This window comes from Penicillium manginii (assembly GCF_028828005.1).
Source record: "Penicillium manginii strain IBT 31320 chromosome Unknown utg000001l:1.0-3466041.0:1.0-3467806.0, whole genome shotgun sequence".
NCBI lineage: Eukaryota > Fungi > Ascomycota > Eurotiomycetes > Eurotiales > Aspergillaceae > Penicillium > Penicillium manginii.
The window spans coordinates 709,872-724,947 of NW_026643102.1; the positions used below are offsets into that span (position 1 = coordinate 709,872).

The following is a 15,076-nucleotide window of genomic DNA, read 5'->3' on the forward strand; positions in this document are numbered from 1 at the left end:
TGTTGAAATTTGTATTTTATTTTATATATTCATGTTGTCATCCAATTATCATGCATCAGAGGGCTTCACGTCGTATTCGACATCCGTCCTGATAATATATTTAGCACCTTTCCTCACCCCCGTACCCTCATGTAAAAGGGCACCATTTGCCTCGCCATGAGGGAAGATAGCGACGGATCCCATGACAGGTCGAACTGGGTAGGCATTCAGGGTTCCCTCCCGAGCAGCCGGCAGGAAGAATGTAGTCTCGCCACCCTCAAACTCATCATTGAGATATAGCAAAAATGTGTACATGGAGCTTTGCCTGTTATCCTCGGGCGATGAGTCGTACACGTAAGTGTCATCGGGAAGGATACCAGACGGAGGCCAGGCACCATCGATGTGACAGCGGTATTCGGCGCCGGGGACATAACGGTATACGCGGAATCGTCGATTAATACCGCGAACAAGGCGGCCGTTGATGGAGGGTGGTACGTAGGAGGAGATTCGGGCCCAGAGCATATCGTGGAATGTGGTATCGATGACCCAGTAGAAGTTGTGGGCTAGAATGCTCACGTCTCCATCTTCGCGGAGCGGCGCATCGGGAAGGAAATTGACTGATTCGCCTGCCGCAATGATCGCTTTGCACTCCTCCTCGGATAGCACATTCATGGCGACACCGAGGCCTGGCACCGCAGGATGTGGGTGGTATGTTATAGTCGGGCCGACGGGGGCTAGAGGGACGGCATTAGGGGCGGTGGTATAGAGGATCGCGGGGTGGTGGTTCGGAGGTTTGCGCTGGGGACCGGGGGTTTCTTCGATGATGCGGAGCGCGGTGTGGGATTTGGGAGCGTGGGCGAGAATCGATTTATCGAGCACGGAAGCGTATATTTCGAGGGAAGGGCTAGAGGGTCGAAGGTCCCAGATTGACTGGAAGGCGATGGGAGAGGTGGAAGGGAGAGCCTTGGGGCTGTTATCGGTTGGAGCACTGACGCGGAGGATGGCATCCAACACAGCGAGGAGTTCCAAATCCTTCGGAGTCCGTTCCACAGGGTCCTTGTCGAGTGTATCTGGGTGTGTTGAAAGGCCACTGACGACATCCAAGTCTCGTACCCAGCGACACAAAGATCCAATCTTAGGTTGTTCGCCCTTGATTCTCATCTCAGCAAGGAGGATTCTGGCATCAACATATTTTTGATCGGCTAGGGCACCGGTTATACGCGCTGTGAGATTTGCGCCCTCTGTCATGGTGTTAGCCACAGCTAGATGGTGCAGTCATTGCAATCCGATCATAAGAGATACGTACCAGCAGCATTGGCTCCTGTCGTGCATGCCTGGCGGAAGTCATAGACGGCAACCCGGAGGTCCTTGCATGCCTTTGACTTTGTGAGATTGGGATATTGCGCAAGAGTCGTAAGCGTCTCAATCGTAATGTCAAGTTCTTCGTCTGAAACGACCGTGTTGAGGTGTTTTGGGTCGAGTGATGTGCCATCGGGCGGCGGTGTCAAGGTGACAGGTGCGGCTTTTTGAATCTTCTGGGGAATATCGGCTTGCGCATTGCGCTTCCGCTTAGCTGCTTTGGACTTTGCCATTATATAGTTTGATCTGAAGATTGACAATTCACAGACAATCCGATAAAGAGACGATAGAGGTGGGGATTCTAGGTTTTTTGTGGATGCGTCGTAGGGCGGAAAATTGAATTGCCGATTGGCCCACAGGGTGGCGAGGGTTTTGAAAATGATGCTCTATCACATTCCAAGGAAAACTTCACTATACATAGAATGCGTCCATGGGGAAATGGTAAGAATCGAAGGCGAGACCATAGTCGAGAATTGCCCTTTGATGATGATGAGTGGATGGCGATTGGTCATCGTTTGAACTCGAAATGTGTATTTTTTCGAAGGGGAGATCAATCATCCAAGGCGACTGAGATCCAAGTCCTTTGATCGCGGGTAAGTCAAGATATTTATCGCCTTTTGAGTATTTCAAATTATTGCTCAAGATAAAATTTGTGGTCCAAAGTGATTCTGAATTTTCAATCTATCTTCTAGCCTCCTGGCATCAAGCCCTGGAGTTCAACATACGGTGCCACTTCCGCGTCGGTTCCTCCAAGGTTGTTGACTTCGTTCTCCTATGATTGTCCAAGAACCATTCCATTTATGTCAGGTGGTCAATTCTGATTTAGCCAGCGAGGGAGTCTCACTTCTCGAGGACTATCAAGGATCCTCACCAATTAAAATGAAAATCATCTGTGGACACATGTCTGAGGCTTTTTCTGAAGCATTCGGGCACATTATCAACAGCTTTGTCTCTCCTTCAAGGAGGCTACTTTTTACATAAATCTGGCGTTGGCTCCAGCTGGTAGACTACTGGTACTTGCATAAGTGACTACCCTAGGTCGTTATCCTGCCGTTTGTTCACCCCGTTGCGCACGATCTATCTGGACTGTATTCAAATCGGCCTGGGCTGATCTCAGGGTCGCATTGCATCTCGGTGCGGGAAACTGCGAATGCCAGTGGATATTACAGCTTCAGCGGCCCGTGCCGGTATTTTTGCCCTACAACACGTCGTGGTCACGATTTCAACCGATCGAATGCTGTCAGAATGGTTAGCTTCAAGGCCGGTGTTTCATACTACAGACTAAACAGTGCCCACCCATGCAGGAACTACGCTAGAGCAGCCACAACATGGACCACATATTTTAATATTCATTAATATATTTGATTGCGACGCTGTGACATTTCGCCTATCTGTGGCGGTACTTTTGACTCAGTCAGTACGCGCATCCCGGGCCGCGGCGAAGCCCGTGCCAACATTCTCAGGGGCTGAAAGTTCACCCGAAAGTTCACCAACACGAAACATTGATGTATGCTGTAGGGGGTAGATAGGCTTTATTCAATTATTATGCAGAAGGCAAAATAAGATTTGAACTATCAATTTGGATTAATTATTTACCTAAACTTTTGGTAGAAACTAAGATTATTTAACAAGACGACAGGTCTGCTAGTCGTATAAATACCAGAGCGCAGATGCAGAAACCTTGGAATATATCATATATCGTTGGACATGGATCGTTCATCATGAATCGAAGATAGGCCCATAGGCCGGAATCCCCTGGGATTCAAACTCGTAAATAACCTTTTTGGTCATAGCAGGGTTACTGATCACAAAGACGGCCTCAGCGCCGAATTCAGTCACCTGCTGGCGTACAGTCGGAAGCATGTCAACACGACCATCACGACTGGTATCGAAAATAATGGGATCAGGTCCCATTTGATGCACAAGGTCCATGACACCCTGCCCGTAGGTCTTGACTGGGGTTCGGGTTTGCCAAATGACCTTGATTAGAGGCCGATTCTCATCACCCAGGAAGCCGAGACAGGGTCCAATTCCAGACCCAGTGGTAACAATGATAATGCGGTTAAAGACGCGCATACCATAACCAACACCACGCATCAGCACAGCACGCTTCCAGAGGTAAGCTGGCGGGTTTTGGATAGTGTCTGCGGTCCAGTCACCGGCCTTGGATACCACAATTGACCAACTCCTACGATGACCATGGCCGTGGGGCTTCACAATCTTCTTAGGCTGCTCGGGTTCTTCAAGCTGGGGAAGGTCTTGAGGCTCCTGAGGCTTTTCAGGGTCCTGAGATTTCTCAGATTGTGTCACATTTTCTGAAGATGCTGGATCAGGGAAGCCAGCAAAACTGTGCCAGTCACGAAGAGGATGCTTCGTGACTTGAATGCCCTTGGCAAAAGCAATTGGGGTGTGATCAAAGTGAACACGCGTAGCATGAGTAGAAAGTGGCTCAGTCTGCACCTTGACTTTTCGCAACAGAATCCATGGATGAGCCACAGCAACGATGGCTGCAAGCAATAGCCAGAAGGCGGGAAGGGTGATCAAGAAGTGGCCGAAGGAGTCCAGCTCAGCTCTGCTAACTTCGTGGACAAAGATCATCACAAGAACGACGAAAAGAGCCAGGATAAGCCATGAGGCAAACCGATGAGTGAGCTCAAAATAGTCGTGCATCTTCATACGGAAGGTGGGGTATGCCACAATGACCATGACTGCCAATAAAGCAAGGATGATATATGAGACAGCGATCGGCGCAGCCGAAAATCCGTGATCTGAAGCGGGACTGATGGGTGAAGAGGTCCAGTAGGTTTTTGACACAACCGCAACGAATCCAATGTACCATACTAAAGATGCAGTTCCGCAGCCGCTGTGAACACCTCCGTAGTGGGCAGCATTTGCAGCTCTGCGGCGGATCCAAAGAGGCCAAGATCTAGGAACAGAACACACAATTCTATAGATGGCATTGACGACCATTGGGTGTCGTGCCAGACCGCAGGCCACCAGATTCACAGCCGTCGCATCAACAAGTGCCAGTAGCTGGCGGTTTGAGATCATCACCCAAAGGAACACAGCCAGATTGGTGAAGAAGACAACACCGAACAGACGTCGATAGACCGTCAGGACATTGTATCTCAAATGCGAGAAGGCCTTGCGCTTCGGCTGAGGAGTCTGGGCCTCGAGATCATCTTCCAGAACAGCCGTCTTCTCATTTTGAGCTTGGGGCTTTTTAGAGAAGTAGAGCTCGAAAATGGTATTGTCAGAGTTAAATCGATTGTGGGCCACCCTTGCAGGGCGTTTCGGGAGGCCCAGTTCTTTCCTTTCCGCGTCCGACATGGCCGATAGGAGGTGAATGTAGGGAGAAGAATAGGATCAAGCGGATCACGTCCCAAAGGCAGAAACAAATAGTTTATCTTGCGGGGGACCAGAAGAGGGCAAGCACTCTGCGTGAGGCTGGCTGGTAGAGGGAAAAAGTCTACGGAGTACGGAAAAGGGATTTCATGGAAAGTCACTCACGAATGCCCCATAGTTCCCGGTTTACCCATTGCGAGTGGGGATCTGAAAGATGGTGGCAGCACCATTGTGGTAGTGATATGCATCACCACAGGCAGATGATTTCCAATACAGATTGGAGCAGCGCCAATGAAGCACCTTGCTGATCCAAACCCCGACACCATTGCCCCGGGACATTCGACCAAGGTCCAGCCGGAGATCGTCACTGCGTAGCGGGTCCCTCATGTGGAAATCAGGGCCACTTGGACTGTCCACTTAGGTCACCCAAGCTCTCTTTAGGGTTCTGTGGGAGTGAATCCACGTTCGGAGAGCTTCGGCCGCCCCGCGGTGGGACAAGCTGGGTCAAAAGAAAACATGAATGTCTTGCTGATGGTTAGTGTACTCCGTAGCATAACCCACATACGTACATGAACTCATGGTCTTGCTTATGGCCGATTAGGTTATAGTAGCGGTGAAGACTCGAAGAAAAGAGAAGAAAAGAGTCGATAGTTAGCGGGAATAGTCGGAAAACCCACTAGTTCAAACGGAGAATCAACAAGGCCCGATAGGTCGCTTAAAGCATCCTCACATTCCCGATTCAGATTGGCAAAAAAGCCTTGCTTCAAGCTCTCACGTTTCTGCCATGCATGCATGCGGAGTCCGGCTGCTCTGAAAAGCCGCTGGTGTTACTTCCATATGCTCATGCGATGTTTACAGGGGACCAAAGTACGAAACGTGGGACGCATGTCGTACTCCGTACGGAGTACCGCATCTCATCTCTTTACCGATTTGGAGTCGAGGGATTCTGATGAGACTTGGCCAATGCTAGCTTGCTCCGCAGCGGACTGTCACCTCGGCACAAAAAGTTTTGTCACCATGTTGATCTGATCGCCTAGATCGAAGTCTCGTCGATCTTGGTCCCATCTTCACGGCGCAGAAACCTTTCTCTGCAAGCTGCGGGGACCCGCCTGCAACGCAAACCCCCTTGATGGGGTGGATCCATGGGCAAAAGGAGATCTTTCCGTGACAGCACTTCCTCCCAGCACATGACTGCCGCTTAGTGCCTCGTGCGAAGGATTTCAAGTTACTGCATCACTCCAGCTAGCCATGCAGCTAAGGGAAATGATCCCAAATCCTTCATACACATAAGTGAGGGGACAAGGACCTGGGAGACAGGGGAAGGGACGGGTGGTGTCCGAGACCCACCGGCGCCACCGTGTTGGCTGGCGATAGGCGCTCGATTAAGTGGAGCTTCTTGTATTCGCGACTATACCTTGTTGAAAGTATCGAAACATTTCGAGACACGGTATTGTAAGTAAAATACACTCTAGAGTTCCCCTACTGTAAGGAATTCACCATGCCTCGTGGTGTTACAGAAGATTAGTCGAACGGGATAAATTGTTATGACTGTACACGATACTCTTAAATTAAAAGAGAAAAATATGAAACAACCTTGAATAAACACCGGTATATGTCTATAGAGCGCACGCAACAAAAATATTCAGCCGAGTCAAAGTGACAGAGGGTATGCAGTGGTCTCCACATCCCAACATCGCTTACCCCGAACAAGACCGACAACCTCAAAATAACGCCATGCCCGAATTCTGATTCATGCATACCTAGCTTGAAGCTGGTACGAAAGAGCTAGCAGCAGCGATCTTCTTCGCTAGGGCCTTGGTGGGTTGGGAACCAAGGAACTCGAAAGAAGTCAGCTCGGCGCCCAACTCGCGGGAGACCCAATTTTGAACCGCGGTGGCTTTGAGAGAATCAACTAGAGACAATTGTCAGCATTATAACCCATAGAAACGATCGAACCAAGAGCGAATATCTTACCTCCCAATGCGGATAACGGCAGGTCCATATCGATAGCATCGGCAGTTGTAGCCATTTCGTTTGCCAGGTATTCACTCAAGACGTCTGTGACAATCTGAGTGGCGGTCTCGGGAGTATCAGCCTGTTTTAGCAGGCTAGCAGTAGTAACGGCGGACTCGTCCTCCTCCTCCACGGCAAGAGACAGGCGGTGATCGAATTTACGATCAAAGAGCCAGTCTGCCGGAGGAGTCTTGCGAGACAGATTATCAGTCATACCAGCAACAATCTGAGATGGCAGTGGAATCTTGCTGTTAATCACGACCTTGAGCAAGGTCTGGAGCTCTTGAGTCATGATCTCAGTTCCTTCCAGGTGCTTGTATCGGCGGCGACGTTGTTCCTGATCTTCAGCAACATCACTGAGACCACTGGCATCTGGAACAAGACCGATGTTGATGGATACGCCAGAAAGCCCGTTGGCACGACGCCACTCCATGAGACCGTCAATGAACCCGTTTCCAGCAGAGTAATTAGTCTGACCCATATTACCAATGACACTTGCCACAGAGGACAAACCGACAAAGAAGGACAAATCATCCTCGGAGAAGAGATTATGTAAATTTAGAGTGCCACGGATCTTTGGGTCAGTGGACTTTTTCCAGTCATCAAAAGTCATGTTCTCAAACATCGCATCCTGGGAAGTAGATGTCAGCTAGCTAATCGTAGAAGCTGGATATAATAGATAAATCTTACCTTGAGAACTGTTGTGCATTGTATAACACCTGCCACATTCCACTTCATGCTGCGAATTTTGAAGACGAGATGCTCGATATCTTCGGCTCTAGAAATATCACATTTCACTATGTCGACACGGCAGCCCTGATTACGGAGTAGATCGAGGGATAGTTGTTGGCCGCGTTGCGCGACGCCGGATCGTCCGAGAAATACCAGGTGCCGAGCCCCAGATTCAACTAGAGTCTCAGCAAAAGCTAATCCTAGATTACCCAGACCACCGGCCAGAATATAGGTGTTTTGAGCAGGTAATCTGGTAAGATCGGGCAGTGGGAGGACGATTGGAACCTTTCCAGGTGCCTGCAGATCAAGTATAGCACGAGTGTGGTTAACTTGGCAGTGCTTGAGAGAATTCTGGAGATCGGATACAGGGAACGAATTGTAGGGCTCAACTCTATCCAGCAGTCGATGCTTCTTCATGAAGTCGATGACATGACGAAGGGAGGAATGGAGGTTTCCAGGCTTCTCCGAGAAGATCTTTTGTAGCTGGGGCGAAGAAAAGGTACAGCCACTCTCGATAAAACTTTCTGGCAGCGCGCTGAGCTTCATATCGCTGGACAAGTTGATGTATTGCCCACCAGAAACAAGGCATCTTGCTGCAACTCGGCCAGGATAGCCACCCATGAAGCACACACTGGCATCGACTCCACTTCCGTTGGTTAGTCTGCTAACACTGGTCTCTAGACTGCTGTGAACGCTAAGAACACGGTCTTTGAGAGTCGGGTAGCGCGAAGCCAGAATATCGATTGTGTCCTGGGAGTCGGTAGCAACGATGACTTGCATATCCAAGGCAAGGGAGTAGTCAATCATTGATCGCAGAGTTTGGCTGATGGGGCCGACAAGCAAGATGGAATCGTTCGATCCGAGACGCCCGACCTTGGTGATTATTTGGTGCGCGTTTAGATATGCGATTGGGGTCGAAATGACCTTTTCCGGGCTCATATTGGCGTGGATCCTAACGGTCTCACTTTCAGGCAGGCGCATTGTTGTCGCAAGTGGCGATCCTTGCGAAGCCAAGGTCAACACTTTGTCGCCGACATCAAGATCCCGCACGCTGGAGCCAATGCGAGTGACTTTGCCGATTATCTCGAACATTGGCAGGCCAGTATCTGGGGTCTTCCCAGATTCACCATTCAAGTTGGACAACGAAGCCATCTCAACCTTGATTTCAGCTTGGTCCTGAGAAAGCTCCGCAGAGAAATCTGGCTGCTCCTCCCAATGGAAGGTATCCGCATCTTGGTATTTCAATTGGAGATGTCTGGGATCAAGCGCGAGCTCAGAGGGAACTGGCCTAGGGCCATGCATCAAGGTCTGCATCGCCTCGTCCACAGCGGGTGTTTCGATAACTCGTGGAATAAGTAGCTTGCCGTTAGAAAGTCTGAATTCCAAGTCCGATCGGCGAGTGGACTTTTGAGTGGTCAGTTGCAGAACATGGAGGACTGTGGAGGCTAGGCAGGTGCTCTTCTTCAAATCATGCTCATCGACGAGGAGCTGGGGAATAGTGGTGTTCCAGTGTTCATTGCGCAGTGTTCGCAAAAGACCGCTCATAGCACCGTTTCCAGCATTCTCTATAGGTCCTTGGCCCCAGAAGGGTGAGACCCATAGAAGGTTCTGGGCTTTAATAAGGCCCTGGAGGCTCTGCAGATCACTTTCTTTCCAGTCAGAAACCCAGGAGCTTTCTAGATCAAGCAACGAAATGACGGTTTTGCCTGCTAGAGAGGCAGCTTCATCTAATCCAATTCGTACCAGTCGAGCGCCACGAGTGGTGAAGACCTTAGCGAGAGAATCGAAGATGGGCTGCGATTTTGACATTTCCTTTCCACCCAGAACAAATATCTCAGGGTCAGTGGTCCAGGCCTCCGGTGTCTTGCGAGCTATGATAAAGCCACGGTCTGCAGTCAAGTCGTAAATTTCAAGGCTGACAAAGCGTTGAAGAGTCTCGATGGCAAGATCGAAGTTCTTGTCAGAGACCCTGATTGCTGCAAAGCCACCTTGGTCCAGAATTGTGGGCAAAGAGGACACAACAGCATTCATGGTTTTGCTGCCCCAGATGCTTGGCTCATCAAGAACAATCAAGTCATAAGCCGCCTCGGAGAACGATGTTGGAAGATCGTTAATAGCCGAGAGAGAGATGACTTGAGTTCCAACATTCTCCCCAGAGATTTTGTCCTTCAGCTCATCATCACCGCCGCACAGGGCGATGGTCGCTTTACTCCAGCAAGGTCTAAATCCTCGGCCCGGGGCGAGAGCTTGGAAAGCTTGAATCCAAGGACTAGATGCGGTGGAAGTGGCAATCAGTGCTCTAGCGTCTCCATTGGTATGACACAAGCGCTTCATCCAGTCACTTGGCTGCAGCAGACCATTTTCGACGGATGTTCCCTTCTTATTCTCTGCGTCCGCTGAGGCAGTGGCGTGTGGGGATTCGAGATGCTCTTCCCAAACGATGGACGAGTAGCGGCTCTCTGAGTTGAGATCCTGCTGCTTTTGAGAGTTGGGGTTGAAAGGAAGTCGTCCAAGACGAACACCTTCGAAGGTAACCCAAGGCTGCGACAAAGAAATATCTGACGCAATACACTGCGATCGCGACTTGCCATCCTTATACTGACTTTCCGTGTGGATCACAAATTTCTCACCGGCTTGAGGTTGGAATCCTACAGAGATATAGACATGGTCCACTCCGACGGGGATGTTGGCGTTGTTATTCGAGAGGGATTCGGAGCATGATAGGAGGGCACTCTGGAAGAGAGAATCAAGAGTGGTGGGGTGAATGAAACTTGCAGATTCTTTCTCAGAGGGCATGCCTGACTTTGTATCTGTCACCGAACCGGATACCCAAATACGAGGTGCGGATTCGCAGAATGAAACATCGGTCATAGCTTGGAAAGCAGGTCCAACTGTGAGACCTCCAGTCTGCGAGAGCCATTGATATGCCTGGCTCATGTCGCCCGCTTGAGCGACATTCTGGGTATCTTTGATGCGAGCAACGGCAGCAGCCCAGTTGTCAGCACATTGGATACTGTCACGATTTTCATATCGCGTCGCAAAGGCGCCCTTTGAATGTTGGATCCAACCACCACCCGATGGCAGGGAGAAAATTCCAAATTCATACCAGCCTGGCATTCCTGAGTGGGGCGAGACTTGGAGAACAGTTTCGAGACCTCTATCATCATCTGGAATCACCACACCACGCATAAAGTGAACATCTTGGAACTCAATTCCTTTGATGTTGGCTTGGTTCTCCGCCATTTGTCTTGCGGCCTCTGTGACCATTACAAGCATTCCAGCGGCCGGGAACATGATAGACCCAGCCACAATATGGTCAGACATCCATGGGTTCTCCGAGAGGCGAAGGAAATTTCTCCATCGAGGCTCGAGGGCATTTTGGTAGTCAAGAGGAGCTCCCAGGATATCGTGGCGCGGGTGCTTGCGCTGTCTTAGTTGGGCAGTCTCGAGAGGCTCGTGCCAAAATGACGTCTGGTGATTCCAGGGATAGGAGGGTAGATCAGAGACCATTGCCGGAGGGGTGGAGTCGACACAGCTATTCACTGCGGCGAGGTCTAGTGTATGTCCTGTACTCCATAGAATACCAGCAACTTCAAACGAAGTCTGCAGAGAGTTCTGGTTGCGTGATACCAGTGAATGGTATGGCAGCGATGCCATGCTTGGACTGACAGCTTGCAGAATTTGAGAAACAGGTCCCTTCATGACAGAGTGTGGACCAATTTCCAGCAAAGCTGTCCATTTGATCGGGACCGGGCGTCGACGACCCTTGATAGACTCGCTCAACTTTGAGAGCTCCGTCACGGCAGCAGTGAACTCAACTGAGCTGATCATGTTTCTTACCCAGTATGGCCCACCCAACTCTGCAGGGTAAACACGCTCTTTCGTGACAGACGAGAGCATGGGAATCGATCCATTGAATCGATCTTCTGGCTCGATACAGGCAATTGCATTTCCGACCACCTCAATCAGATCCTCCATGTGAGGTGAGTGATAGGCGGTGTCGATTCGGAGCTTGCGAGCAAAAACACCATCTGCTTGGATCTTGGCCTCAAGCTTGTCAATCTGGTCCACATCACCAGAGAGTGTTACGCTGACGGGACTGTTGACACAAGCAACGACAACTGAGCGAGGAGGCAGCTCGTCGAGATACTTCTTAGCGCCTTCTGCTGAGAGTCCAGCTGCCAGCATACCGCCGCGTCGATCACTCTCGGCAGCCTGCTGCGAGAAGAAGCCACGGAACCAGGCCACCCGCATGGCGTCCTCGTGGGAAAGATAGCCAGCTGCATATGCACCAGCGATCTCGCCGCTGGAGTGACCAACCACAGCCTGAGGTCGAACGGACCAGCTCGTCAAGAGATCGACCAATCCAATCTGCAGCGCACATGTAATGGGTTGACTGCGATCAGGCCGGTTCATCTGACTGTCCTTTCCATCCAAACGAATTTCTTGGACGATGTCGAAAGGACAGCCCATTGATGTGAGAATTTCTTGTGACCGAGCTATGCTCTGCTTAAAAACCGGGACCCTCAACAGTTCTTTACCCATACCAGGCCACTGGCCACCCTGGCCGGTAAAAACCCAGGCAAGTTTAGTTTGGGCTTTACGGCTCGCGCGGGCAAATTTTGGCAATCCTTTCTCAAGGCTGATCTGCAGCTGATCGAGGGAGTTGGCGACGGCAAAGCTGCGGAAGCCCAATTGCGAACGGCGTGTCAACATAGTATGAGCGAGGTCTTTTAACGGCATGTCTTGCTCGGACTTTTGTTGACGTAGAAGATATTTGCTCCAGTTTTCGCCAAGTCGCTCGATACCAGATTGATCAAAGGTCGAGAACACCACGATACGAGGAAGGGGGTCTTTGTCCTCACCGTCTCCCTTGAAGAACTCCTTGGTGCTTTCCAAGATAAGATGGGCGTTTGAGCCACCAAATCCGAATGAGTTAATACTTGCCCGTTGCGGCAGATGATCGGGCCAAGGCATCGTTTTGTCACTAAGGCGTAATCTCCATTCATCTAGGCGGATTTTGGGGTTGATGTTTTTGAAACCGGCATTCGGTACCAGCGTACCCTTCTCCAGGCATAGAATGACCTTAATTAAACTGGCGACACCAGCGGCACCTTCAGTATGGCCAAGATTGGTCTTCACGGAGCCCACGTATATCGGCTCATCGGTCGGAGTTCGAGCCTGGCCAAGGGTCATTCCAACAGCAGATAGTTCAATCGGATCCTGTTGATTTGTGTTAGCAGATCGCATTCTGCATTTGTTTGTGGTTTCAAAAATCTGTTCCCACTCACACCGACAGGAGTACCAGTTCCATGCGCTTCAAAATAAGCTGTATCCCGCATTGAAAGGCCATGCCGTTCATAGGTAGACCGAATCAAGTTCGCTTGAGATGTTGGACTTGGCAATGTAATTCCAGGGGTGCGACCGTCCTGATTAATTCCAGTGCCTCGAATGATGGCTCGAATGTTGTCGCCATCGGCCATTGCTGCCGACAGAGGCTTCAAAAGCACAGCACCAAAACCTTCTCCTCGACCATATCCATTTGCGGACTCGTCAAATGAGTGGCTTAGGCCATCAGGGCTCATCATGTGCATATATGAAAGCCTTTGTGTAAAATTAGGGTGTAAAATGAGACTAGCTCCTGTCACAAGGGCCTGTAATCACGATATTTAGTACACGTTAAACAATGATACAGCTGATATGTTGGGACCTACCATTCCGCACTCGCCAGAGCGCAAGGCCTGTGTTGCAAGGTGAACTGCAGTAAGACTTGATGAACAGGCGGTATCCATCATAATACTCGGGCCTTGCAGATCAAAGAACCATGATAACCGGTTGGCCAACATAGTTCTGCCATTTCCAGTGGCTGAGTTATGGGGCATATCATAAATGTCCCTGGTTGACAATAATTCATAATCATTGGTCATTGAGCCGGAATATACAGCCGTATCACTCCCAGGAAGTGTGTCAATGGGAATTCCGCCTGTGGTTTTTGATTAGCTGAAAATGCAATTTTTCCTCTTGATTGAATCTCATGCCCAGGTGGACTCACCATTTTCAAAGGCTTCATAGGCTACCTCGAGCAAAAGTCGCTGTGCAGGGTCCATTCCCGCCGCCTCCTTAGCGGTGATCGAGAAGAACGGCGCGTCAAAGCGCGCCGGGTCTTCTTGCAAGAAGAAACCACTATCATGATTAATCTGATTGTCGAGCGCGTCAGTCCAATGAAATAAATGCACGTGTCAATTGGGAACTTCGTACCGCTCCTTTTCGTTCATGTGTCGGGTGATGAAAGGCGGAGGCTTCGTAACGACTGGAGGGAATCTTTCCGTGTCCAGTTCGCCCCTCGCATAACATCTGCCAGAATTCCTCCACTGACGTTGCACCTCCTGAAAATCGACACCCGATTCCAATCACCGCGATTGCCTCCATCTCTGGGTCAGTGACCTTCGCGGTCGGTATTCCAGGCATCTTGGAATTATTATTATTAAAGGGGTTGAGAATAAGTTGCTTTGCAAAGGTCAAAAGAAAAGGTCCAAGAGACGGGCTGCTGTGGGGTATTAATTATACTCGGCGAGTGACTTCCGGGATCGGGAAGTCCCCATCGCCCTGGCAGACTAATAACATGGAGATGTGGATCTTGTAAGCTCGGTGTCAAGGTATGAGAAGCCTGGCTATCACACGCGTCGTTCACTGGCCATCCATCGTCTTGGGAAAGCCTGGTGGAGCACCGAAGATGAGTGAAATGGGCTAGATATCCGGTAGGTTCACGCTACATCTCCTGTAGAGGGCCGTCTAGCTCTGGTAGTGTAATATTAAAAAAATAATTGCCCTTGCCGATCGACCATCTACTGACCCCTAATTTGGCAGAAGTTCTAACCTCTTGGAGAAGAACGTGCATGCATCCTTCATTAGACAGATCTGAGGAAGAGTTTACTACGGAGTACAAAGTACACAACCTTGATTCACGGAATGTGTAGCTGAGGCCGCCCCCCATAGCAGATCATGGAAGAAGTTCCTTTGAGCGGAGCCCGAGATCCACGAACCAGATCGTCATTCCCGCCAACATCTTCAAAACGCGAGAAGTGAGGGGCAATTTGATATCACGAGCATACATGAGATGCACTTTCGCGTGCCACCCCAACAGCTGTCTGCATCGTGACCCACACGCATTTTTATCTCCCATGCATTTGTGCTTACCTTTTGGAGGGGGGATCTCGCGAAGACAGGGTGAAACCTCAATACCGGACTTTGTTTTTGTATTACAGCGTCTTCATTACACATGCAGGAAACGATCTTCGGTGCATACTCCACCGGCCCGCAGGAGGGCTTATGCGCAATTGTTAACCTAAAGTCCACTCGACCGTCTTGGCAGTCCACGCGCGCCAAACATCCGCGAGATGTGATCGTGGGTGAGAAGATCCCGAACTTGCGTTCCCGCAGTGGAGAAAAGTACCCTGGCCTCGCTTGCCTCTTCCCTCCGGCCCCCCCCGGTTCAACAATTTCTGGCCTGCACAAGGTGGCGGCAAGACAAGACTCCATCGTAAATGGGTGAAATTAATATCACTCACTGAAACAGCTTGTTCCTTCGGAAATACATCTCGTCCATTTGACACTAGTACGTACTATCAGCTTTTCCCATCGCTAAATT

General features: G+C 50.2%; 3 protein-coding genes across 3 annotated transcripts; all 3 read right to left on the reverse strand.

Moving 5' to 3' along the window:
- Positions 1–48: 48 nt before the first annotated feature.
- N7533_000259 (prolyl hydroxylase family protein) lies at positions 49–1,571 on the reverse strand (the record flags this gene model as incomplete). The annotated part of the gene is made up of 2 exons (XM_057096909.1): positions 49–1,220; positions 1,286–1,571. 2 exons carry the CDS (start codon positions 1,569–1,571, stop codon positions 49–51), a joined length of 1,458 nt encoding a protein of 485 aa, XP_056965402.1.
- Positions 1,572–3,057: 1,486 nt separating this feature from the next.
- On the reverse strand, positions 3,058–4,668 carry N7533_000260 (uncharacterized protein; the record flags this gene model as incomplete). The annotated part of the gene is made up of 1 exon (XM_057096910.1): positions 3,058–4,668. One exon carries the CDS (start codon positions 4,666–4,668, stop codon positions 3,058–3,060), a length of 1,611 nt encoding a protein of 536 aa, XP_056965403.1.
- Positions 4,669–6,443: 1,775 nt separating this feature from the next.
- N7533_000261 (uncharacterized protein) lies at positions 6,444–13,896 on the reverse strand (the record flags this gene model as incomplete). The annotated part of the gene is made up of 7 exons (XM_057096911.1): positions 6,444–6,595; positions 6,658–7,327; positions 7,387–12,651; positions 12,720–13,082; positions 13,143–13,411; positions 13,481–13,625; positions 13,687–13,896. 7 exons carry the CDS (start codon positions 13,894–13,896, stop codon positions 6,444–6,446), a joined length of 7,074 nt encoding a protein of 2,357 aa, XP_056965404.1.
- Between the last annotated feature and the right edge of the window lie 1,180 nt (positions 13,897–15,076).